At 40.2% G+C, this 22,204-nt stretch overlaps 1 protein-coding gene across 4 annotated transcripts in view; it reads left to right on the top strand.

Annotated features, from left to right (window-relative positions):
• Nucleotides 1-22,204, top strand: part of PCGF5 (polycomb group ring finger 5) — a 112,318-nt gene that overhangs the window by 77,091 nt on the left and 13,023 nt on the right. For all 4 annotated transcript variants that reach the window (XM_084764023.1, XM_084764024.1, XM_084764021.1 and 1 more), the window contains exons 3-8: nt 9,401-9,497; nt 12,052-12,107; nt 12,215-12,274; nt 14,016-14,164; nt 17,052-17,150; nt 20,145-20,234. In XM_084764023.1, coding sequence (XP_084620149.1) covers nt 9,401-9,497; nt 12,052-12,107; nt 12,215-12,274; nt 14,016-14,164; nt 17,052-17,150; nt 20,145-20,234 — 551 coding nt within the window. The remainder of the gene's footprint in view (nt 1-9,400; nt 9,498-12,051; nt 12,108-12,214; nt 12,275-14,015; nt 14,165-17,051; nt 17,151-20,144; nt 20,235-22,204) is intronic.

Here is a 22,204-nt window from a genome sequence, read left to right as displayed (position 1 = left end):
GTGCAGATACTTCTATACAAGCTCTCTGCTCCAGTTTGTGCTGCCCATATCAATGTAGAAAACTGTATTAGATAGCCTAATAGCTATCTCCCCATTGATTTATATATTTGACATTTTTCAAACCTGAAGATTAGAAGCAGTAAAAATATTCAGTAATTATTTTCATTTTAATGATGTTTATGGTGAGCTCGTGAGGAATTAAAGCTACAGGGAGGGGGTAGTAGAGCACTTACCCGACATGTTTGAGGCCCTGGGTTAAGTCACCTCCCTGCAGTGTAGAGGTGGCCTTCATTCACATTGTATTAAGTGTGTCTCTGTATTTTAATTGAAGAATCTCCTGTCTCAGTGTTGTGTAAAAGTTTTCTATCATCTCTGATTGGTTAATAAAGAGTTGAACAGTCTATTGCTGGGTAGAAAATTAAGATGGGACTTGCAGTCCCAGGAGGAGGATCTCAGGTGGAGCACAGAGAAAGAGAAGGTCGCCAGGCCGTGAGGAGGTGGCCATGAGAGAGTCTCCATGCGGACACAGATGGAGCAGGAGCAGCCAGGGTGAGACTAGATGGCAGGTAACACAGCACATGGCCGGGAGGTAGGCCAGGCCAGCGTAGTCGGTTAGAGCAGCTGAGTATCTGCCCAGCTACAGCACTTCACAGCTTTTAATAAATGTGACAGGTCCTGACTCACTTTTCGGGAGCTAGGGCAAGTATTAGAAACAGCACCAACTAGTTTAACATTGCGGCAACACGTAAATGCCATCTTGAGGTCAGGGACTAAATACTCTCTATCCTAAGATACATTGCAAAGGTGTTAGAGCTGGATGTTTGGATTGTAGCTCTGCATATAGCCAGGGAGTTGTAGGCAGTCTCCGTACTCTGTACGCCACTGTTCATGTGTGGAAGGAGCATGGTCAGAGTCCAAACGGTAATCCACACAAAGATGTGAGCCCAGAGCCTGGCATCTGTCAGCATTGTCACTGAAGTGCTTTCCCACTTAGACCCCAACTCTTTCTGCCCCAGCTATTTCATGTGGCTGGTGAGGAGGAAGACGTGGCGCTCTGCATGCATAGTCCTACCAGAGCCTGGGGCCTTTGTGACGCCATTCAGAGGTCAGTCGAGTTAGCCAGGAGAACAGCTGGACACTTACAGAGCTCGGAGTCAAATATTTAAGGTACCTTAGAGAGTATTTTGTGCTAAGCTGCATCTCAGGTAGCTTCCTAGTGATGAACAGGTTTTAAGCACCAGAAACCTGTCCCCATTTCACTTTTTCATTGCCATTGAACGTTCCTCAAGCTCTAATTTGTGTAATATAAACACTGTGCTCATTTAACACCTTATAACATCCAAGAGGGGGATATATTTCCTACACTGCACCTAAAGCATGGTGGGGTACATGTGTAATCCTAGCACTCAGGAGGCAGAGGCAGGCAGATCTCTGTGAATTCAAGTCCTGCCTGGACTACAAAGTCCAAGACAGTGACAGAGAAAGCCTTTCTCAACCCCTCCCCCAAAACCTAACATAACCTAAAATTACTTAATATACTATATACAATATGCATCTAATATACTATGTATTAATATATTTAATATACCTGTAATATACTAAAAGAGATTTAATTCCATAAATTGACCTGTACAACTCCCAAAATAGTGAATAAGGTAGTGTTGTTCTATAGTTTGTAGCTCGGTGGGGAAAAGTGATCCAATCAGCAAGAGCTACATCATACCAATATGCACTGGTTTTCAATAGACACTGAATTCAAGTCCTGGAGTCCCACCATGTAGTGTCATGAAGTCAGGCAGTTTGTCCTCTGCTCATATTCCTCAAGCATGAAGTTGAATACTTCTAGCCAGTTTATAGGGTTGTAGTGAAAATCAAATTATTAGACTGTATTAATGTATCTAATTCAGTGATTCTCAGCCTGTGGGTCACCATTTCTTTGGTAAACCTCTAACTGCAAAAATATTTACATAACAGCAGCAAAATTATAGTCAAGAAGTAGAAATAAAAATAATTTTATGGTTGGGAGTCACCGTAACACGAGGAACTTCATTAAAGGGTTGCAGCATTAAAAAGGTTGAGAACTGCTGAATTAATTTATAAAACTGCATGTAATTCCGTGACACATTGATGGTGGTGGTAGCCATCCAGCGACCACTAGGAACATAGAGGAATACTAGAATTTAAAAAATGGGTTATTGTTCTATGTCTTACATTTTTCTTTAAAAAAAAAACTTATTTTAAAAATTGAATTTTGTTTAATGCTAGTTTTGAGCCTTAGCCTCTAGAAAGAAGGTGTCTGGTTTATGTCATAAGCCTGCATTTTGGTCTTAATTCCACTATTTATCAGAGAAGACCTACTGAAGCTGCTTACTTTTCATTTGCAGAAATGAATAAAATGCTGTATCTCAAATGTCCCAATGGGAAAGAACCCCATCCTTGATGAGAGTTTCCGTCCATTTAGAGCAGCACTCTTCAGTGGAAATAGCCGTGATCCACAACTAGACACGGTGCTTCCGCTGTCCCAGGCTGATGCGCGGAATGACAAGCTCATAATATGTCTGAGCTGTACCGCAACTCAGGACCCCTCTGAGCTACTGAGACTCTGTCTCAAACTAAAATTTTAAACAAGGCTGGGAATATAGGGTGCAACACATGCCTACCTTGAGCAAAGCCCTGGATTTAGTCCCTAACCGTCTACCCAAAACTAGCCCACATATATAATTTTAAAATATCTAGTATTAGTACAGGGATAGAGAGAGAGCTCAGTGCTTAAGACTGCTCTTCCAGAGGGACCCAGATTCTATTGACAGCACTGACATGGTGGTTCACAACTATCTATAATTACATTTCCATGGTGTCTAATTCTCTCTTCTGGCCTCTGAGAGCACTGTACACATGTAGTACACAGACACACATGCAAACAATATATCTATCTGCACAAAATAGTAAAAATTATAATAGCACATGACTACATTTAAAAGAAAAACTTTAATATTATCCCAGTATATCTAAAATAATTGTCATTCCAATGTGTAATAACATAAAATCATTGAGGTTATTTTTATATTAAATATTTTATTTTTTCATGTGGATTCATTTTTTATTTCTTCACATTATGCCCAGATTGTTATCCCCTCACTCTTATCTTCCCATTCCCCCCTCCCTCTTTTGCCCTATTCCCCTCCCCTAGGGCGGGTGCTCCTCTCTACTGTCTGACCACAGCCTATCAGGTCTCATCAGGATAGCCTGCATCCCTTTCCTCTGTGTGCCCTCAAGGCCTTCCTACCAAGGGGCAGTCAGTGACCAAATTGTGGGCACCAGAGTGCATGCCAGAGGTTTAGTAGCAGCATCCCCCGCCCGCGCCCCTACAGAATTAGCTGTCGATCCCCTACATCTGAACAGTGGGTCTAGGTTGTCTGCCTGCATTGTCCTTGGTTAGCGCATCAGTTTGTGCAGGCCCCCCTGTGCCCAGATCCCCCAGCCCTGATGGTCTCCCTGTGGGGATCCTAACTCCCCCTGATCCTTCCCTCTCCCCAACTCTTCCATACTTCCCACTTCAAGTCCCAGGATCCTTCCCAGTCCACCGCTGGGCGGAGTCTCTCAGAGGACATCTATGTTGGGCAATATCCACTTACAAGTGAGTATATTCCATGTGTGTCTTTCTGGGTCTGTGTTACCTCAGGATGATCTTTTCTAGTTCCTTCCATTTGCCTGAAAGTTTCAAGATTTCCTTGTTTTTAATAGCTGAGCAGTATTCCATTGTGCAAATGTACCACAGTTTCTTTAACCCCCAGGAGCGGTGTAGCTAGGTCTTAAGTTAGTACTGTTCCCAATTTTCTGAGAAAGCACAAGATTTCCAAAGTGGTTGTATAAGTTTGCACTCGCACCAGCAATGGAGGAGTGTTCCCTTGCTCCATATCCTCACCGGCATGTTCTGTCACTTGAGTTTTTGATCTTAGCCATTCTGATAGGTATAAGATGGAATCTCAAAGTTGTTTTGATTTGCATTTCCCTGATGACTAAGGATGTTGAAATGTGATAGTCCTCTATTGAGAATTCTCTTTTTAGTTCTGTATTCCATTTTTAATTGGATTATTTGGTTTGGTGGAGTTTAATTTCTTGAGTTCTTTTTATATTTTAGATAATAGCCCTTTGTGAGATGTAGGGTTGGTGAGGAGTTTTCCCAAGTCTATGGGCTGCCATATTGTTCTATTCATGGTGTCCTTTGCCTTACAGAAGCTCTTCAGTTTCCTGAAGTCTCATTTATTAATTGTTGACCTTAGAGCCTGGCCTGTTGCTGTTCTGTTCAGGAACTTCTCTCCTGTGCCAATGAGTTCGGGTTCTTCCCCATTTTTTCTTCTAACAGATTTAGTGTGTCTGGTTTTGTTTTGAGGTCTTAGTCCACTTAGACTTGAGTTTGGTGCCGGGTGATAAATATGGATCTATTTGCGTTTTTCTACATGTAGCCATCCAGTTAGACCAGCTATCTTTTTTTCATTGTATGGTTTTGGCTTCTATGTCAAAAGTCAAGTGTGCGTAGATATGGGTTTATTTCTGGGTCTTCGATTCAATTCCATTGATTAACCAGCCTGTTTCCATGCCAGCACCATACCATTTTTATTACTGTTGCTTTACGAAATCAGGGATGGAGATTCCTCTAGAAGATCTTTTATTGACAAGATTGTTTTAGCTATTATGGGTTTTTGTTTGTTTGTTTTTCCATATGAAGTTGAGACTTGATCTTTCAAAGTCAGTAAATAATTGTGTAGACATTTTGATAGGAATTGCATTGAATCTGTAGATTTCTTTTTGTAAGATGGCCATTTTTACTATGTTGATCCTCCCAATCCACAGCATGGGAGATCTTTCCATCTTCTGATAATCTTCTTCAGTTTCCTTCTTCAGAGACTTGAAGTTTTTTTTCATACAAGTCTTTCACTTGCTTGTTTAGAGTTACACCAAGATACTTTATGTTTTTTGTGGCTATTATGAAGGGTATAGTTTCCCTAATTTCTTTCTCAGCCTGTTTGCCATTTGTATACAGGAGGGCTACTGATTTTTTTTTGAGTTGATTTTGTATCCAGCTACTTTGCTGAAGGTGTTTATCAGCTGTAGGAGTTCTCTGGTAGAATCTTCAGGGTCACTTATGTACACTATCACATCATAGTGATACTTTGCTCCCTTTCCAACTTGTATCCCCTTGTTCTCCTTTAGTTGTCTTATTGCTCTAGCTAGGACATGAAGTACTATATTGAGGAGATATGGGGAGAGTGGACAGCCTTGTCTTGTTCCTGACTTTAGTGGAATCAGTTTAGGTTTCTCTCCATTTAGTTTGATGTTGGCTATATATATGCTTGCTGTATATAGCCTTTATTATTTTTAGGTATGTGCCTTGTATCCCTGATCTCTCCAAGACTTTAAACATGGGTGGGTGTTGAATTTTGTCAAATCTTTTTCAGCATCTAAGAAGATGATCATTTGTGTTTTTTTCTTTGTTTGTTGATATGATGGATTACATTGATGGATTTCTGTATATTGAACCACCCCTGCATGCCTGGAATGAAGCCTACTTGGTCATGGTGGATGAGATTTTTGATTTGTTCTTGGATTCAGTTTGCCAGTATTTTATAGGATTTTGGTCTGAAATTCTCTTTGTTGGGTCTTTGTGTGGCTTAGGTATTAAGGTGACAGTGGGTTCATAGAATGAGTTTGCTGGTGGTCCTTCTATTTCTGTTTGAGGAGTATTAGTATTATTTCTTCTTTGATGGGCTAGTAGAATTCTGAGCTGAATTTATCTGGCCCTGGATTTTTTTGCTTGAGAGATTGTTGATGACTGCTTCTATTTCCTTGGGGGAATATCAGACTATTTAATTTGTTTACCTGATCTTGACTCAGCTTTGGGAAGTGAAATTTATCAAGAAAATTGTCCATATCATTTAGATTTTCAAATTTTGTGGCATATAGGCTTTTGAAGTAAGAACTAACGACTCCGAATTTCCTTGGTGTCTGTTGTTAACGTCTCTCCTTTCATTCCTGATTGTGTTGCTTTGGGTATTCTCCCTTTGTCTTTTAGTTAGCTTGGCTAAGGGTTTGTCTGTCTTGTTGACTTTCTCAAAGATCCAGCTCTTGCTTTTGTTGATTCTTTCAATTGCTTTCTGTGATTCTAATTTATTGATTTCAGCCCTGAGTTTCATTATTTCTAGCCGTCTACTCCTCTTGGCTATGTCTACTTTTCTCCCTCTAGAGCTTTCAAGTGTTCCGTTAAGTTGCTTGTTTCTCCTATTTCTTTATGGAGGCACTTAGTGCTATGAACTCTTAGAACTGCTTTCACTGTGTCCCATAAGTTTGAGTATTTTGTACCTTCATTTTCATTGAATTCTAGAAAGTCTTTAATTTCTTTATTTGATCCCTGACCCCGTTGTCGTTGGGCACAACATTGTTCAGTTTCCATGAGTGTGTAGGCTTTTTGTTACTTCTATTCTTGTTGAAGGTCAGCCTTAGTCCATGGTGGTCTGATAAGATACAGGGAGTTATTTCAATTTTCTTGTATCTGTTGAGGCTTGCTTTGTGACCAACTATATGGTCAATTTTGGAGACGGTTCTGTGAGGTCCTGAAAAATTGTATTCTTTAGTGTTTGGGTGAAAAGTTCTCTGGCTGCCTGTTGGGTCCATGTGATTCATGATCTCTGTTAGCTTCACTATTTCTCTAGTTTCTACTTCGATGATCTGTCCATTTGTGACCGTGGGGTTGTGCTGGAGAGATGGCTCAGCCAGTAAAGGCTAGGCTCACAACCAAAAATACATTAAATATTTAATTTTTAATATTTGAATAATTTATCCAAATTCCTTCCCGGTTGCTATCCCCTTACATATATCTTCCTGTTTGCCCCCCCCCACCTTCTTTCACCCTATTCCCCTCCCCTAGACCTGTAACAAAAGGGGACCTCCTCCCCCACCATATGGTCACAGCCTATCAGGTCTCATCCGATAGCCTGCTTCCCTTTCCTCTGAGTGCCACCAGGCCTCCCCACCAAGGAGAAGTGGTCAAATAGGGGGCACCAGAGTTCATGCCAGGCAGTCCCAGCTCTCCCCACTACCATGAGATGAGCTGTCCATTGGCTAGATCTGAACAGGGGCTGTCTAGGTTTACTGAATATCTAACATAAATGTACAATTGCAGCACATCTCAAATTAACCACATCTCAAGTGCTCACTCAGTAACAGTATGTGGCCAGTGACTACCATTTGAACAGCCCAGATCGAGACTTTAGATAAATATTCCTCATCACTGTTCTGGGTACTGGTTCTGCTTTGGCCACAAGCATCTCACACACCTTTGGATGCTTCCCCTTTACATCCCTTTGATCAGATAACTTAGACTAGCATTGGTGTCCCTGGGACCGTAGGGTCTGACCCTTAGTGTCTTGCCTGGCTTAGTGAGCATTTGCCCTGGGTATGCCATGTGTCTTTTCGGTCAAGGCTTGTGTATAACCACGATTACATTAAGTGCAGGACAACTTTTGGACCACAAAAATCAGAGCTCTAAGTCAGTAGTAGCACTACTTGCCTTTATAAAAACACTTTACTCTTGTTTTTTATATCTTTTTTTCTTTGTTTCTTACATTTCAGAGAGCACATACCAGGAATTTTCTAATGGAATTCTGTCTGTTTTTTGCTCCAGTGTGACTTAGAGAGGCCACCCTGTCAGAGATTATTTTGACTTTTGAACAAACAGTTGAGAACCCTCTTGGGATCTAGGTGTGCTGATGCTTATCTGTAATCCCAGGTACCTGAGAGATAGAAACAGGAGCATCAGAAATAGTGAATTGAGAGCCAGCCTGGACTATATGAGGCTCTGTATCAAACAAACATTTTTTAATAAACTCTTTAGGGGTCAAAATAGCTTGAAGAACAAGACAGACACTTCTTTTTAAACATGCTTTCTGATGTTGTCTTTTACCTGGATTTCAGAAGTATAGTGAAGAGGTTACCACCCTAACTGTTTGGGACTTAAGTGTCCTTATCACAGAACACAGAAAGACCTGGCAACGTCACCTTTTTAAGAGGCCTAACCTGATAGTTCTACACAACTGCTAGACACCAGGGCTCCGTCCCTAGTTTCTTAAGGGCAAGGGGGTTAAGACTACCCCTCATTAACTGAAGTTTGCATGCTTTTATGTGACTAGTATGCACTCTATAAGGATGTGGACTTTATGCCACTTATTCCTATATTGCCAGCTCCTAGTATAATGCCTGGCATTCAGTTCATTTAATAAATGAACAATTAAACGAAGTAAGTGTTATTCCCCATATATAGTAAGTGATTTTAAAATGACATGCCTGGCAGAGTTCTCCATAGTGTTGCTCTAGGCAGTGTGTATATACGAGTTTTCAGACCCAATCTCAGTGGTAGGAATCTTAGTGTTTTCTCTTGGCCAGTCATTCAGATAACCTTTGACTTCTGTCAGAGCATGTGGGATACAAGGAGAGGGAGGGAAGTAGATTGGAATACAGTTGCAAAGCAAAGGGGAGTAAGTCTATACCCAGAGAAAATGTGAGGTGATATAGAGAAGTAATACAGAAAGGGGGATTATTGGCATAGGAATTGGATTGCAGTTTTGTAGTTCAGGGGCTGAGGTTTGTATAAGGACATGTTTAGACAGAGCAGTTGGCTTACTAAGTAACAGAAGCTTAGGTAAAATAAAAGGAGTTCACGACCGTAGAGATTAGCACTGTTCAGAGGAAGTGTGGGCTGTATTGCCATATGGCTCCAAACTTCTGTTTATTTAGAGTCTTTATTTAAAATTCTAATTACTCTTGTCCATTCCTCAATCATTTTTCCAGTTCACCTTTGTGCCAGCTTGACACTTTCTTATACTGTGTGTTTTGTGACACTATGGCACCTGTGAACACAAATTCACCATGCTCTCGGAGCCTAGAAGTTCCATAGTAACTGCTGCTTTGTCCCAGGAGCCAAAGATGTTGAAAACTCTTATGGTTTTTGTTTTTCCAGTGCTGTGAATTAAATCTGGGCCTCACAGACATGACCTGCTTTATCACTGGACTACATTCCCAGTCATTCAAGTTTTATTGGGAATTGTTTATATTACATTAAAATAAAGCTTTAGCAAAAGAAGTACAAGCAAAACCAACAATTTGTACTTTCCTGTGCCCCATTTCTTTAAGTGAGAAAGACCCCTTTTGTAAAATGCACAAGTGTTTTAAAATATGAGTATAGTGTATTTAATTTATAACTATATTAATAGAAACAGTAAGTACATTGGAATTTCCTTTTGATACTGTATCAGGAGGCTTTGATTTCAGTTAGGCTTTATTTTGGTGATATAATTTGAGAAGTTCATAGAGCTTAATTTTAACATACCATCCTATCTCTTCCTAGTCTGTAAGACCTGTATTGTCCAGCACTTTGAAGACAGCAATGATTGTCCAAGGTGTGGCAACCAAGTTCATGAAACAAATCCATTAGAAATGTTAAGGTAAAGAAACATATTCTATAATTTGTCTGACCTTAATTAATTGTATGCATTTGTAATCTTTATTATGCTATTTGAACATAATTTAGGTCTTAGGCATTTGCAGTCTTTTTAAAGCATTTTATTTCATTTTTAAATCTTTAATAAAAGTTTAAGATAAGATTACATAGTATTTAGGAAATGTATCTGCAATTAAAATGACAACATTCTCTTGGAATTTTTAGAGTTCAGATATTTTCAGGTGCAGGTGATCTAGGTTGGATAAATGTATTATAATAAAATTATCAGGAAAGCAATAGTAGGAAAAATATGTGATGGGAAAAAGAGATTGATAAGTGATTTGGGACCTAAGAATGCAAGGTTGATGCGAGGTGATAAGAAAGAATGTGTGGGAGACAAACTGAGAATTAGCTGAGAGTAAGGCTTAGTGAAAAGTGTGACTCCAGTGAGAGAAGTCAGCCCTTTTACTCTGAGCCCATTTGCAAGTGTTGTATCATTTAAAACTTTAAGAGTTGAATGAGACAGTCTTGATATATATGAGCAAAAGGAGGTGGCTGAGATTTTTCAGCCTCTGTTAGAAATACAGAGCTAGAGCTAAGGAGTGAGACAAAGCTAACTGTCCACATGTTTAGTTTCAAGCTGGAACCTTGGAACATGGTCTGTGGAAAACTTAAAAGAAGGTATAGAGGGCAGTAGGGACTACTCAGCCCTCCATAGCCCTGGATCTGTCTCCACTGCACTTGGCCAACTGCCCATTGGATCTGTTTGCAAGAAAAATAGCTTCTGTGCTGAACATTTAATTGTCATTATTCCCTAAACAGTAAACTACATTAACTGATGCATTCACATTGTGTTATTATAAGCAGACTGCCCCTGGTTTGAAATTAGGTATCAAGTCCTACAGTGTCTTACAAGAATGAAGGACTGGACCAGGCAGATTTGGTGTCCGTGAAGAGTCCTGGAACCTGCTCCCAACACTGGGGAATAGCTCTAGCTGGATAAAGAAAACTATTTAGGCACAGAGAACAGACGGAAAAAATTAAAAAGAGTTAAGCCATGCTGTTAGACTGTTGCAAAATGATACTGGTTGTAAGACCAGTTATAGGGAGCTCAGCAAGTAACAGCATATAACAGTAACAACAAACTACACTTTCCAAACTTGTTCAGGTTGAAAGAGGATTAAGAAATAGAAAGTGTGTGTTTGTGTGTTTCTGTCTTTCTGTCTGCTTATGTATGTGTTTGTGTATCTGTCTCTCTGCTTGTGTATGTGTGTGTATGTGTATCTGTCTGTCGGTCTGCTTGTGTGTCTGTGTCTGTCTGCTAGTATATGTGTGTGTGTGTATATCTGTCTGTCTGTCTGCTTGTGTGTCTGTGTATCTGTCTGTCTGCTAGTGTGTGTGTGTTTCTGATTGTGTGTGTGTATGTGTGTGTGTGCCGTCCCCATCTGTCTGTCTGCTTGTCTGGGTCTGTGTGTCTACAGGAGGTGTGTGCAGAGGCTAGAAGAAGGCTTTAGATCTGGAGCTGGCGTCACGGGCAGCTGTGGGCTATCCCGCTTGGGTGCTGGGAACTGATCTCCAGTGGGCTGCAGTGCTGAGCCACCTCTCCAGCTCCAATAACAGCTTTAAAAGACACTTTTGGAGAAGATTTTGCCTCTTTAGATGTTTGATGTCAGAGAAGAGCAATACTGTTGAGAAGAATGAAGATGAAGCAAGAACAGGTGCTGTAGAAAAAGCAAGAGAGTGGGCTGAGCAACAAGGCCTGGAAAAGAGGGTTATATGTTGTCAGGAAAAGAAAACAAGAAAAACACTAAGATACAGAACTCTTTATCTAGGGAATCTAAATGACCAAACTGTCTAAATTTCTCAGAAAATGAAATGGAGAACATTCATTTTTAGAAAAGGACCAGAACTGTAGGGATTTGAGGAGAGGGAACGTTAGCTGTTGCCGCAGGACAAACCACCCCTCCATTAGTGCTTCATGGCCCGCATTCCTCACTCCTCACCACTGCTGTGGGCTAGTGAGCAATCTGGCCTTGGCTTTCCTCATTCCTGCAGCTTCAGTTAGCAGCTGTGTTCTGCCATGTTTTGGGATGGACTGCCAGTGCAATGTCTAGGGCCAGCTCGCCAGGGCAGTGGGGCTCTTCTGTGGCTGGGTCACACAGAACACAGACCTGCAGGGCCCCATAAGACCTAGGCTAGGGCTCACTATCATTTGTCCAATGTTCTTTTTGGTCTAAGCAGTTTTCCTAGGTAGTCCTTATTCTCCGGTTTGGGAATTCTCAGAGATCTGGGCTCCACCTCTTAATCAAGGGACAAATGGCAGATGCATGTGTGCATACAGGAGTGCATCTAGAGAAGGCTGGTTATTTCTCCCTGTTAGCACACCACCAGAGGCAGGCTCCGGGAAATGGTGTGCGCTCTGTGCAGGCAGCACTGGTGTAGTAAGTACATTCAAACCATTTGTAGTGTGTTTCATGATACAGGTAACAAGTCTCAAACTGTGTGTATATTGAGTTTTGATGTCTTTATTGTTTACCCCCGCCATCCAACCCCTGAAGGCTGGATAACACATTGGAGGAAATTATATTTAAGTTGGTGCCTGGACTACGAGAAAGTAAGTTCCCTTTGGGTTCTGTAGACTTCTTGGGTTTTTTGTGTGTTTTGTATTTCTACTAAAGATTTCATACTGCTATGGTTTTCATATTTTTTCCCTCAAATTAGAAGAACTTCAGCGTGAATTGGAATTTTGGAAGAAAAATAAACCTCAAGAAAACGGACAAGGTAACTCTCTATGTGTGTCTCTGCCAGCTTCTCTCGGTGTTCTCGGTTGTTATGTTGGTGGAGTAATATCTTTCCACACTCACAGATCTCCTGTGCAGGAGTCATTTGGCCCCCAGGAGATTTTATCTAAATCTGTGCAGATCTGCATGATCTTGAATTACCAGTTGAAAGTAATTGGAGAGAGGAAATTGGACTTGGAGGAAAACCTAAGAGAAAACTGAATAGGTGATAATGGCAATAGTTTCAGGACAGAAAAATCTGAAGAAATAATCTTAGTGTGACCCTCAATCATGAGGGCGTTTTATTTTTACTTCACTTATAAAGGTACTCCAATAAGAGACAGAGTGAAATGTGCCTAAGAGCCACGGCAGGGGTTTGCTGTGCTCTGAGGCTCTGAAAGGAGCTTACACTCAGGTCTTGGATCTGTCAGGAAGCGCCTCTGTGCACTCATCAAGGTGTCCCCATCACCAGGCCCAGTGTCCACGTTTCTTCTCTGGGATCTAGGTAATGATATTTCAGCAGGGCCTGGAGAAGGAGAAAGCTCACTGGCTAAAACACTTGCCTTGAAAGCAGGAGTACCTGAGTTTGATCCCCAGAGTGCACATGAAAGGCTAAGGTATGGGCCAGCTTGATGTTCAGTGCTTACATACAGGCTCTTCAGCCCCTCAAGATGACAGAGAAAATTGCCTTCAGAGATTTGTCCTCTGACATCCACATGGGCACCTGCACACACATGCCCACAGTTTTTAAGTCACCTTTGAGAAGGTAGAGATAGGCCTATCTCTAGGACTTGTTGGCCCTAGACATTTTGTACATCCTGGTTTATGAGCCTTTTCCTATTTTTTTTCCTTTCCAAAGTATTTTTGGATTTGATTTTTAATTTGGGGCATGTTTTTCATTGAGCCAAGTGTTGATAGTGACGACTGTACATGGGCTTTGTACGTATGGGTAGGAAAAGAAGCAAGAGCTGCCGTCCCACTTCAGTAAGGCACTTTTACTATATTGAACAAGGATGTGCCTCTCATCGTAGGGGAGCTTTATAATGTACTTCTTGCAGAGCTGGTTTTCATATTTAGCTTAGGTAGATATATTTTATCTGAAAACATTTCTGAATCTTACATAGTCACGTCTCATTTACCACTTCATCCAATATCTGCCTTTTTTACAGCACCAACATGCAAGCCCACGAGCCTGTGGGGCATTTTCTGTTCAGACTTCACATCCTTTAATCATGTTCTTATCTCAGGTGTCTAACACGTTGTTCAAGATGGTTCATAAATGCATCAGTAAATACAGTTGCATGCATGTAACATTCTAAGTAAATTTTGTGTTATATAAAGTATAGTATTCAAATTTTCTTAGTGGAATTTTAGTGTGTTAAGTGACTACAAAGCATTTTTAAATCTACTTTTCTTTTTCTGTCATTGAGTTCTTAAGTAATTTGAAATTCTGAGAACTTAGAGAAGTTTGCTTATAATTTAAAATTTTTTAAGTTAATACTTGGTTTATAATTTGAACATATCTTTTATTGAAGTTGGAAGTATTTTGTATCCAATTGCCTTCTAAAGTGTCCTAATCCCTAATTGCAATTTTTGTGACCAAACAGAGTTAATCTAGAATCTTCCCTTTGGATTTTCTAGTAAGTTCATTAGAGGGTTTAAAAAGTATTAGTTATGGTGATTACCATAGTGTTGCTCTCTTTTAAACTTTGGGTCATGTGAGTTTTGCTTCAATTGTACAGATGACATTTCAAAGGTTGACAAATCTAAAGCAGATGAAGAAGGTGATGAAAACCAAGATGATAAGGACTATCACAGAAGTGACCCACAAATTGCTATCTGTCTGGATTGTTTACGAAATAACGGGCAGTCAGGGGACAATGTAGTAAAGGTGAGTAGGCAGGTTGCACTGTTAATTCTTGATGAATTTTATAACATAGGAACATTATTTCTTTCAAAGATTTTTGTTAATGTGATGCAGTTGAATGCCATTCTCTAAAATTCTGAACCTGGGGAAGGCCAAGCCCTTGCTTTCCAGGCACCTGGTCTTTCCACCCCCAACCATCCCAGGCCAATGCCACCATCTAGTGGCTAATTTTTGAAATGCAGCAGCCAAAACAGACTGGTTATTTCATTCAAGCAGTGTCTCCAACTTTTAATTGTCTTTAAATTTATTCTTTCTAAAGTTTAGGTTTATCCATGTATGTAGGTGTGTTACTTGCATGTGTTCCTGTGCATCATGTGTATGCCTGCAGAGAGTGTTGGATCCCCTGGAGTCACAGGCGGGGTGTGAGCGGCCATGTGGGTGCGAGGGATTGAACCTGGGTCCGCTGGCAGAGCGTTGGTGTCTTACTGATGCTGAGACATCTCTTCAGCCTGCATTATATTCTTCAGTCTTCTACTTGGTCTTGAAACTCTGTAAGCCTCCTGTGTGAGGGATAACATCTTTCATTAATAAAATAGTAGGTCTGAAAAAAAGTTGTGTTATAAAGTGCCTTGGAGACTTCCTTCATTTTCTACACATCTTCATTCCTGTGTCTCATCATTGATCTGACTCTTAAAAATCTTAAAACTCACTGCTGTCTCAGCTTGGTGTTTAAATATTATTTAGTGTTTCCTGTGTTTTAACTGGCAGCGGCTTTCATTCTCATTATGAATGTTCACTACTTGAGTGAGCTCTTATGTAATCTTGTCACTTGGTCCAAGCCCTTCTTAGTTGCTCAGGTTGTTGTTTTTCTTCTGTGCTTTGTTTTATTCACAGGTTTGTATTTATTTTATTTTTAATTTTCTTCATCTGTGTAAATCTTATAGGTTGAATTCTTATGGGTTGAATCTCTTTCCTATCATATTACTAATAATGGTACATCCGTATTGTGAAATTAAAAACAAATTTAACCTAGATTTTCAGTTAAACAGCATTTTGAAACAATGGCTATATCTGAGCATAGTAAGCTAATGAATATTTATTCATTGTGTGGTAAATATATTAGTAGTAGGAAAAAAAATCTTGTCACGTGAGACACACGAGCAGTTGCCAGGCCAGGTGTGGAGCAGGAATAGGAAGTAACCACTAAAGTGTAAAGGGTTTCTTTGGAAGACGAGGAAAAATTTGAAATTGGATATCGCAATTGTTGAACAACTACTAAATTGTTCATTTTAGATAAGTGAAAGTCACTTGTTAGTTATTGTGACTGGTAGAGATGTAAATCATAATACTAAAGAAATGAGAGGAAAACATAAAGAGCCTGGACTTTACACACGCGCACATACATACACACACGCACACACGCACAGGAAACTGGTAAGTCATTGCTGTACCCTAGAACTGCAGGCCTCTCTGACCTTACAGGGTAGAGCACTGCAGATTTTGTATTTAGTCTTTTAACTCTTTCAGAACCAGAGGAAGACAGAATCTGAGCCTTGGTTTATCAACCTCTGACACCTGCTGCTGTACTTCTGCCTCTGATGCTGCTGTGCTTTCTCCCACGGTGGCCTCAGGGAAGCAGCTTAGAAAGAGACATTTCTGAATTCTGTACTTCCTGAGTTAGACAACAGGACACAGTAAGGGTGTTGTGCCATGGGAAGGTGACACTCTGGAAACAAAACATGACAGCTGAGCAGGGTGAGGTTAGTCTCTGGTGAGCCCCTGGGCTGTACCACAATGCTCCCATTTTCCATACGTCAGAAGGGAGATAGCAAGAAGAAGCCTGGCTCCTCGCCCCTCCCCCCCATCCACCAGTCATCTCTGTCTTAAGGTGCCAGCCACTCTCTAGACATCTATATGGTCGTTCTCAGGTGCACAGAGCAAGTGTAATTTGGTTTCATGTCTGGAGAATGTGCTCATTATTTTTATTTTCTAAATATTTCCAAATCAACTTTTACATAATCCAGATTGGAATTTTGTTAGATTTGTGCCAGACTATATTGAATTATGAATTCTAGAAACACTCCATTGCTTTGTCTTAAAATGTTCCCTTAACTATTCTGATATCTCTGGATTATTAATTTTGGGAATTTGAACAGTAATGTGGGGATCTGTTAGGAGGAGGCTCTGCTCAAGCTTAAAGAGCGAATCAGAACCACTGTCCTCATGTAAGACAAGAGCCACATCAAGGCGCACAGAGCTTAGTGATGGCGCCCAAGTGCAGTTGCACATCCTGGGGAACACTTTTCCTCCAGCCAGAGCGCACTGCTCAGCTTGCAGGCACTGAGGCCTGCTGGCACAGAGCAGGTGTCTTCCTGCTGTACCCAGACGCCCCTAGTCTTAATGAAACTCCTGCTCTCTTTGGTTACTTAGAGGTTCTCCAATATGCTTAACAAGTGTTCCTACTGCTTTAGAAAGTAGCATTGTTTAATAAAGTGTTGATATTTTTGTATCTTTTTACTTAAACTCTATTTTCTTTATATAAAAAAAAATCTTTGGGGAAAAAAAAACCAAATTGCCTACTTAACAGATTGCTGACTCACACACTAATGCATTCTTGAAGAATGTCATGTAAATAATAGGCAATAATTGGGAACTTTTTTTTACTTAAGAGAATTGGAAGTTTTTGTTTTACATTTAGGAAATATTCAAAGTAACTCGAGAAGACCATGCCTTTGGTTTGGGGCTGGTTTTGTTTGGTTTGGGGTACTCTTATGAGACCGTCTCACTTTGCAACCCATGTGGACTCATTCAAATCCTGCCTCATCCTCTGAATGCTGGGATTACAGGTATATGCCTAAAGTTTTAGTAAAAACAAATTAGATTGTTTAATTTGTCTACCTGTTACCTTTAGGGTCTCATGAAGAAATTCATTCGATGTTCTACACGAGTTACTGTAGGAACTATTAAAAAGTTTCTGAGTTTAAAACTAAAACTTCCAAGTTCTTATGAGGTAAGTAAAATATTTAATTGTGATTATTTTTATGATTCTGATCTGTAGCAAAACTCTGGAAGAAAAAATAAGAATATCTTCAAGTTAATTCTTATAGAAAATAATTCTTTTCATGTTTAAGAATTAATTTTTAGAATTTAATATTTATGTAATATTTTATAAAAATATCCCAAGTACATCACATTAATGCATTTTAACTAAAGGAGATATTTGAAAATTTTATATTAATACTCTCAAAATAAATTGCCTAGCTAAATGAGTTCTTCCTTTTTTATAATGTCAACATGCTTTAAGATATGTCACTTCTTAAATTTTTTGTTTTACTGTTTGACCACTTTATATATGTATATAGAAATTTAAGTTGCTTTCCTACCCACTCCCCTCTCATCACCCCTGAGTGAGTTGGAATCCTAAGTACACTTCCCACTATGTCTGTGCCTTCTTTTTGTTTGTGGTACATTGAATTTGATAAGAGTCTCTTGCCTGAGCCTGAGAAAGAAGTTATTTATTGAAGCAAGGACAATTTACTTTAACCACATTCTGACATCTCTGGATTATTAATTTGTGGGCGGTTGAACAATGACTCCTTCCCCAGCAACCGGTAATTGCCAGTAGACACCCAGCGTGTGATGGGGCCTCATGGACTCCTCCATCTGTGAAGAAATGTTGCTCGGCCCAGCCTTGTGCAAGCCTTGTAGAACCTCCATTAGAACAGTGGCTCTGTCGTGTCCATAAGACTTCTTTTGCTGCCCAGCTCCCTGTCCTCTGGCTCTTAAAGTCTCCTTTTCTGTGATACCCCCTGAGCCTTGGAGGCCATAGCACAAATCTAAAGTGGCCAACAGGAAATGGAACCAAAGCATAGGCAGATGCCCTATCCTCGAGTGGTGAGCTGGAGCAGAGGCCAAAGAACAGGCATGCTCTGTGGGGACAGGTGACTTCTCATGAGACTTAAAGGCCGGTACTAAAGGCAGCCGAAGTATGATGGGCCTTAAGCACAGATCCTGGCAGACAGGAGTCTCTGAGGACGCATCTGATCTTGAACCTAATGGAAATGGCTGGCTTGATTGATTATTAGTCTGGGTCAAATTTTTTTATTAGTTTGGGTCTACAGCTTTCTTTCTTTCTTTCTTTCTTTCTTTCTTTTATTTTTCTTTCATAGATAAAGGCTGGAGTGGTTAAGAGCAGTGGCTCTTTTTTCAGATGACCTGGGTTCAATCCCAGCACTCACATGACAGCTAACAACTTTCTGTAATCCAGCTCCAAGTGATTCAACACCTTTATACAGACACACATGCAGGCAAAGCACCAATGCACATAAAATAAAAATAAATCATTTTTAAAACTCCAGATACATTAATACAAATATTAAAGTGTCAGAGCCCGATCCCAAAGATAACAACTTTGTTGGAAAATGGTCTGATGTATTTGGATGCTGATTACTGCTTGCTGTCTGTGTGACCCACCTTTTGCTTAATAAAAAGCCATCCTACCTGGCCAGGGCAGGAGATAGGTGGAGCTAGGAGAGAGAGGAATTCTGAGAAGAAAAAAGACAACCACTGAGAAAGAAAACAGGAGAGAGACCTGAGGAGAGGAGAGGAACGCCACCATGGGTTAGCTAGAAGAAAGCACGTGGCCAGCAGGATGGATGGAGAATCCAGCCCAGATGAAGAACATTAACAAGTATGGAGGTAGCTTAATAGAGGTTATTGGAAGCAGATGGTATGGGATTGAGGCAGGGATCCCATGCTTGCCCTACTATGGGAGGTAGTTTAGAGGATTGATATCTGCCTTGCCCCAGGTTAACTAAGGCTATTTTAAAGTATGACAAGTGTCTGTGTCTTGATTGATTGCTAGCCGGTCTTATAGATAATACATGTAACTTAAAAACAATAATTGGCGCCCAACGTGGGACTCAAACCCATGACCCTGAGATTAAGAGTCTCATGTTCTAACCTACTGAGCTTTCATTAAGGTATGGATTGGTCTCCCATTATTTTTCTGCCCATTATATAAGGGTATTATTTAATTAAATGTCTGAAACAGCGTTGCTAATTGGGAACAGGTGCCTGAATTGCTCATGATTATTGATGCAGCCTGCCTGATTAGCAATTGCTTCTTTTCAGCTTTGCTTATAAATTTGTTTTACAGAGAAGATCAAGAAAAGAGAGTTGAGTCCTTTGTTCTTCTAAGAATTAATAAAATAACTGAAAAAGTCTCAAAGTTTATATATTACCACATATTATTAAAATATTAATAATATAGTTCATATATCTAATATAATTGAGGCTATATCTTGCAATAGGCTTCAAGTACAGAATTCTAGTCTTTGTCTAAATAGATACAGATTCATTTAAAATTCATTTCCCTCCACACTTGAAATCTTAAGCAGTTTCTTTCACCGGGAACTAGAGAACTGAGATGTCTCATTTTTGGGAATCTTTGTTGACTCAGTGAAAGATGGACGGAGTTCTTCTAGCCTCTTGAGGCTTTAGCATGGGTGCCTATAGGAGGCCACCTAGAACAAAAGGGAGAGTTTGTAAGTACATCAGAGAGGCCAGATAGCCCTGAACACACAGATCTGCGCCATGGTCTAAAGCCCTATCTCTTTGACCCCGAACTAAGGAGAAGGTAAAACACCTTTCCATGCTGGAAACCTCAGAGGAGTCTGAGAGGTGTATATAGAATGTGCTTGCTCCACTTTGAGTGGTCCCAGCCTGTGTCTAAAGCCTGTAGATCTCTAGAACATGAATCAATAGTTGGCATTGCCTTTATAAATTGTGTGCCAACTTGAGATACAGTTGTATGGCACAGGTAAGTGTTGGTTCATGTTACATCTGAGCAGTTGAAATTCTGTGACAAAGTGGGTTAGTAAAAATAGCCAGTGTTCTTACATGTCGATATAGCTAGTTGGATATTTTAAAATTTGAAAATGTATAAAAATGTATAGGTTCAAATGTCCTTTGCATTAATGTATTTTAACTATTCTTTCTAAAGCTGGATGTGCTGTGCAATGGTGAAATTATGGGAAAGGATCATACTATGGAATTCATCTATATGACAAGATGGCGACTAAGAGGAGAAAACGTAAATTACTTTTGTATTTACCTATGTATATATTTACTTATATATTATTATATAATTCAAATTTAGCAGTATCATTTAGGAGCATTAAAATCAAGAACATTTGTTTGGGAAAGAGAAGAAACTGGTTCCTCTTTATTCTCCAGTACCTAAAACTTGGCCCAAGTACAAGGCCAATGTCTGTGTTAAATATTTGAAGGTAAAATTTTAAGTTCAACTGTAAATAGGTCCAGGATTCTGCTATCCTGAGAACAGAGATGGCATGTACTTTTTAAAGCCTGGTGTCTGCTAGAAATGTGAAAGTGTGAAGTGGGGTTAGGTAGATGCCAGTCAGTCAGAGATCATTAGGGCCGTCATGGAAAGAGACAGTGGGTGGGGTTGCGCAATCAATACAAGTGTCACATCAGGATTGAGGAAAAGAGACTTAGTGGAGGACTTGGTTGCCAGAAGTAGATTACTGTGCCTTGCTCCCTAGTGATGAAGGAGAAAACCTAGGACCCCCACCCCAAAAAAGGGTTTTGTGTTTTAAATATCTTTGCTTAGGTTAACTGTTAAACTTCAGTCCACCTGAGCCAGGAGTGTTAGCAATTGTGAGGTGCTCTGGTGACAAGCCTGTCTGTGGGAAGCAGCAGCACTGGGAATGCTGCCAGAGCCCCTGGGGAGCTGAATGCATATGTGTATACCCGAGGCTGATGAGAGCTACCTAGCACACAGCACATCATCTGTCAAACAGCGTTGAGCTTTTGCCTCACACAATATAGATAATGTGGGATTTACAAATAACGAGGGTTGCCGTGTTTCTGTAGCACAGAGATATTCTGACGTCATATAACTAACATCTGTTGGACTGTTAGAAAACCTCAGAAGATCCTTGTACTATATATATATATATATATATATATATATATATATATATATATATATATATATAGTGGTTAAGATATTTGTCTGTTTTTTCAGAAGAAAATGAGATGGTGATGTTAGAATAATATTGAAACACCCGAGATCTTAAATCAGAAGGTTTTTGTCGTTTTCCTATCTGGTTTTCACACAGATTAAAAAAAAAAATATTCTCTATCATTTGCAGTACTCTAGCCACAGGCAAAAATACCTCAAGATCAGGAAGGGAAAATTATGTCCTAGTGTCAGTCACTTGCTAGTTGAAGAGCTCATCAGACTACCTTAGGGTGCCTTTTTTAATGTACTTGTATCGCATAAATAATGACCTGCCTTGTTTATAGCCTTTAAGGATTGCATGCACATTGCCTTCATTTACCTGAGCCTGAAGTATTTGTTTCAGGTGAAGGTGCACACTGCAGAGGGTGAGTCTGCACTGTGGGAAGCAGATGTGCTAGCTCTGCAGTAACAGTACTGCAGTGACTGTAATGTGGGCTTTCTTTGCTAGTTCAATGGGCATTTCAGTGTGTGAGTGCCGGAACTCATCATTGTGGATAGACCACCCTAAAGGTTAAAGGTCACTCATTGTAAGCCCTTTGCTAGTGCTCACCTGTTACAGTGGTCTCCTGAAAGCTGCCCGTGGTGTCCATTTGTATATGTCTGGGTGGAGGAGTATTTTTTGAAGGGAGATTTTACTATTTAGCCCAAGCTGGCCTGGAGCTCACTGTAGCACTGGCTGGCCTGAGACTAATATTCTTCGGCCTCAGCCTGATTAGAAGCAAGAGCCAAGAAGCTCAGTTACCAGTTATTTTAATGTCAAAGCATCAGATGGCTGATTCAAGCTTTCTACCAAAAGATTGCCGACTACACAAGTCTTCATGCACTTACACTTCTGAGCACACAGTTTTGAGGTTTCGGGGTTTTTAAAAGTTATTAGAGGTAGACCTGGAGAGATGGCTTGTCTTCTCTAAACTGTTTTTTGCTAGTGTTCCATGTCTCTAGCTTTGAGATTGGTTGCTCCATCCATGCCAGCAGGAGGCTAGGATGCTGCTGATTCAGTGATTCAGTACTCTACT

The sequence above is a fragment of the Acomys minous genome, assembly GCF_964271855.1.
Source record: "Acomys minous genome assembly, chromosome: 2".
NCBI classification, from domain to species: domain Eukaryota; kingdom Metazoa; phylum Chordata; class Mammalia; order Rodentia; family Muridae; genus Acomys; species Acomys minous.
Note: the sequence above shows the minus strand (reverse complement) of the source record. Positions and strands in the feature narration are given on the sequence as shown.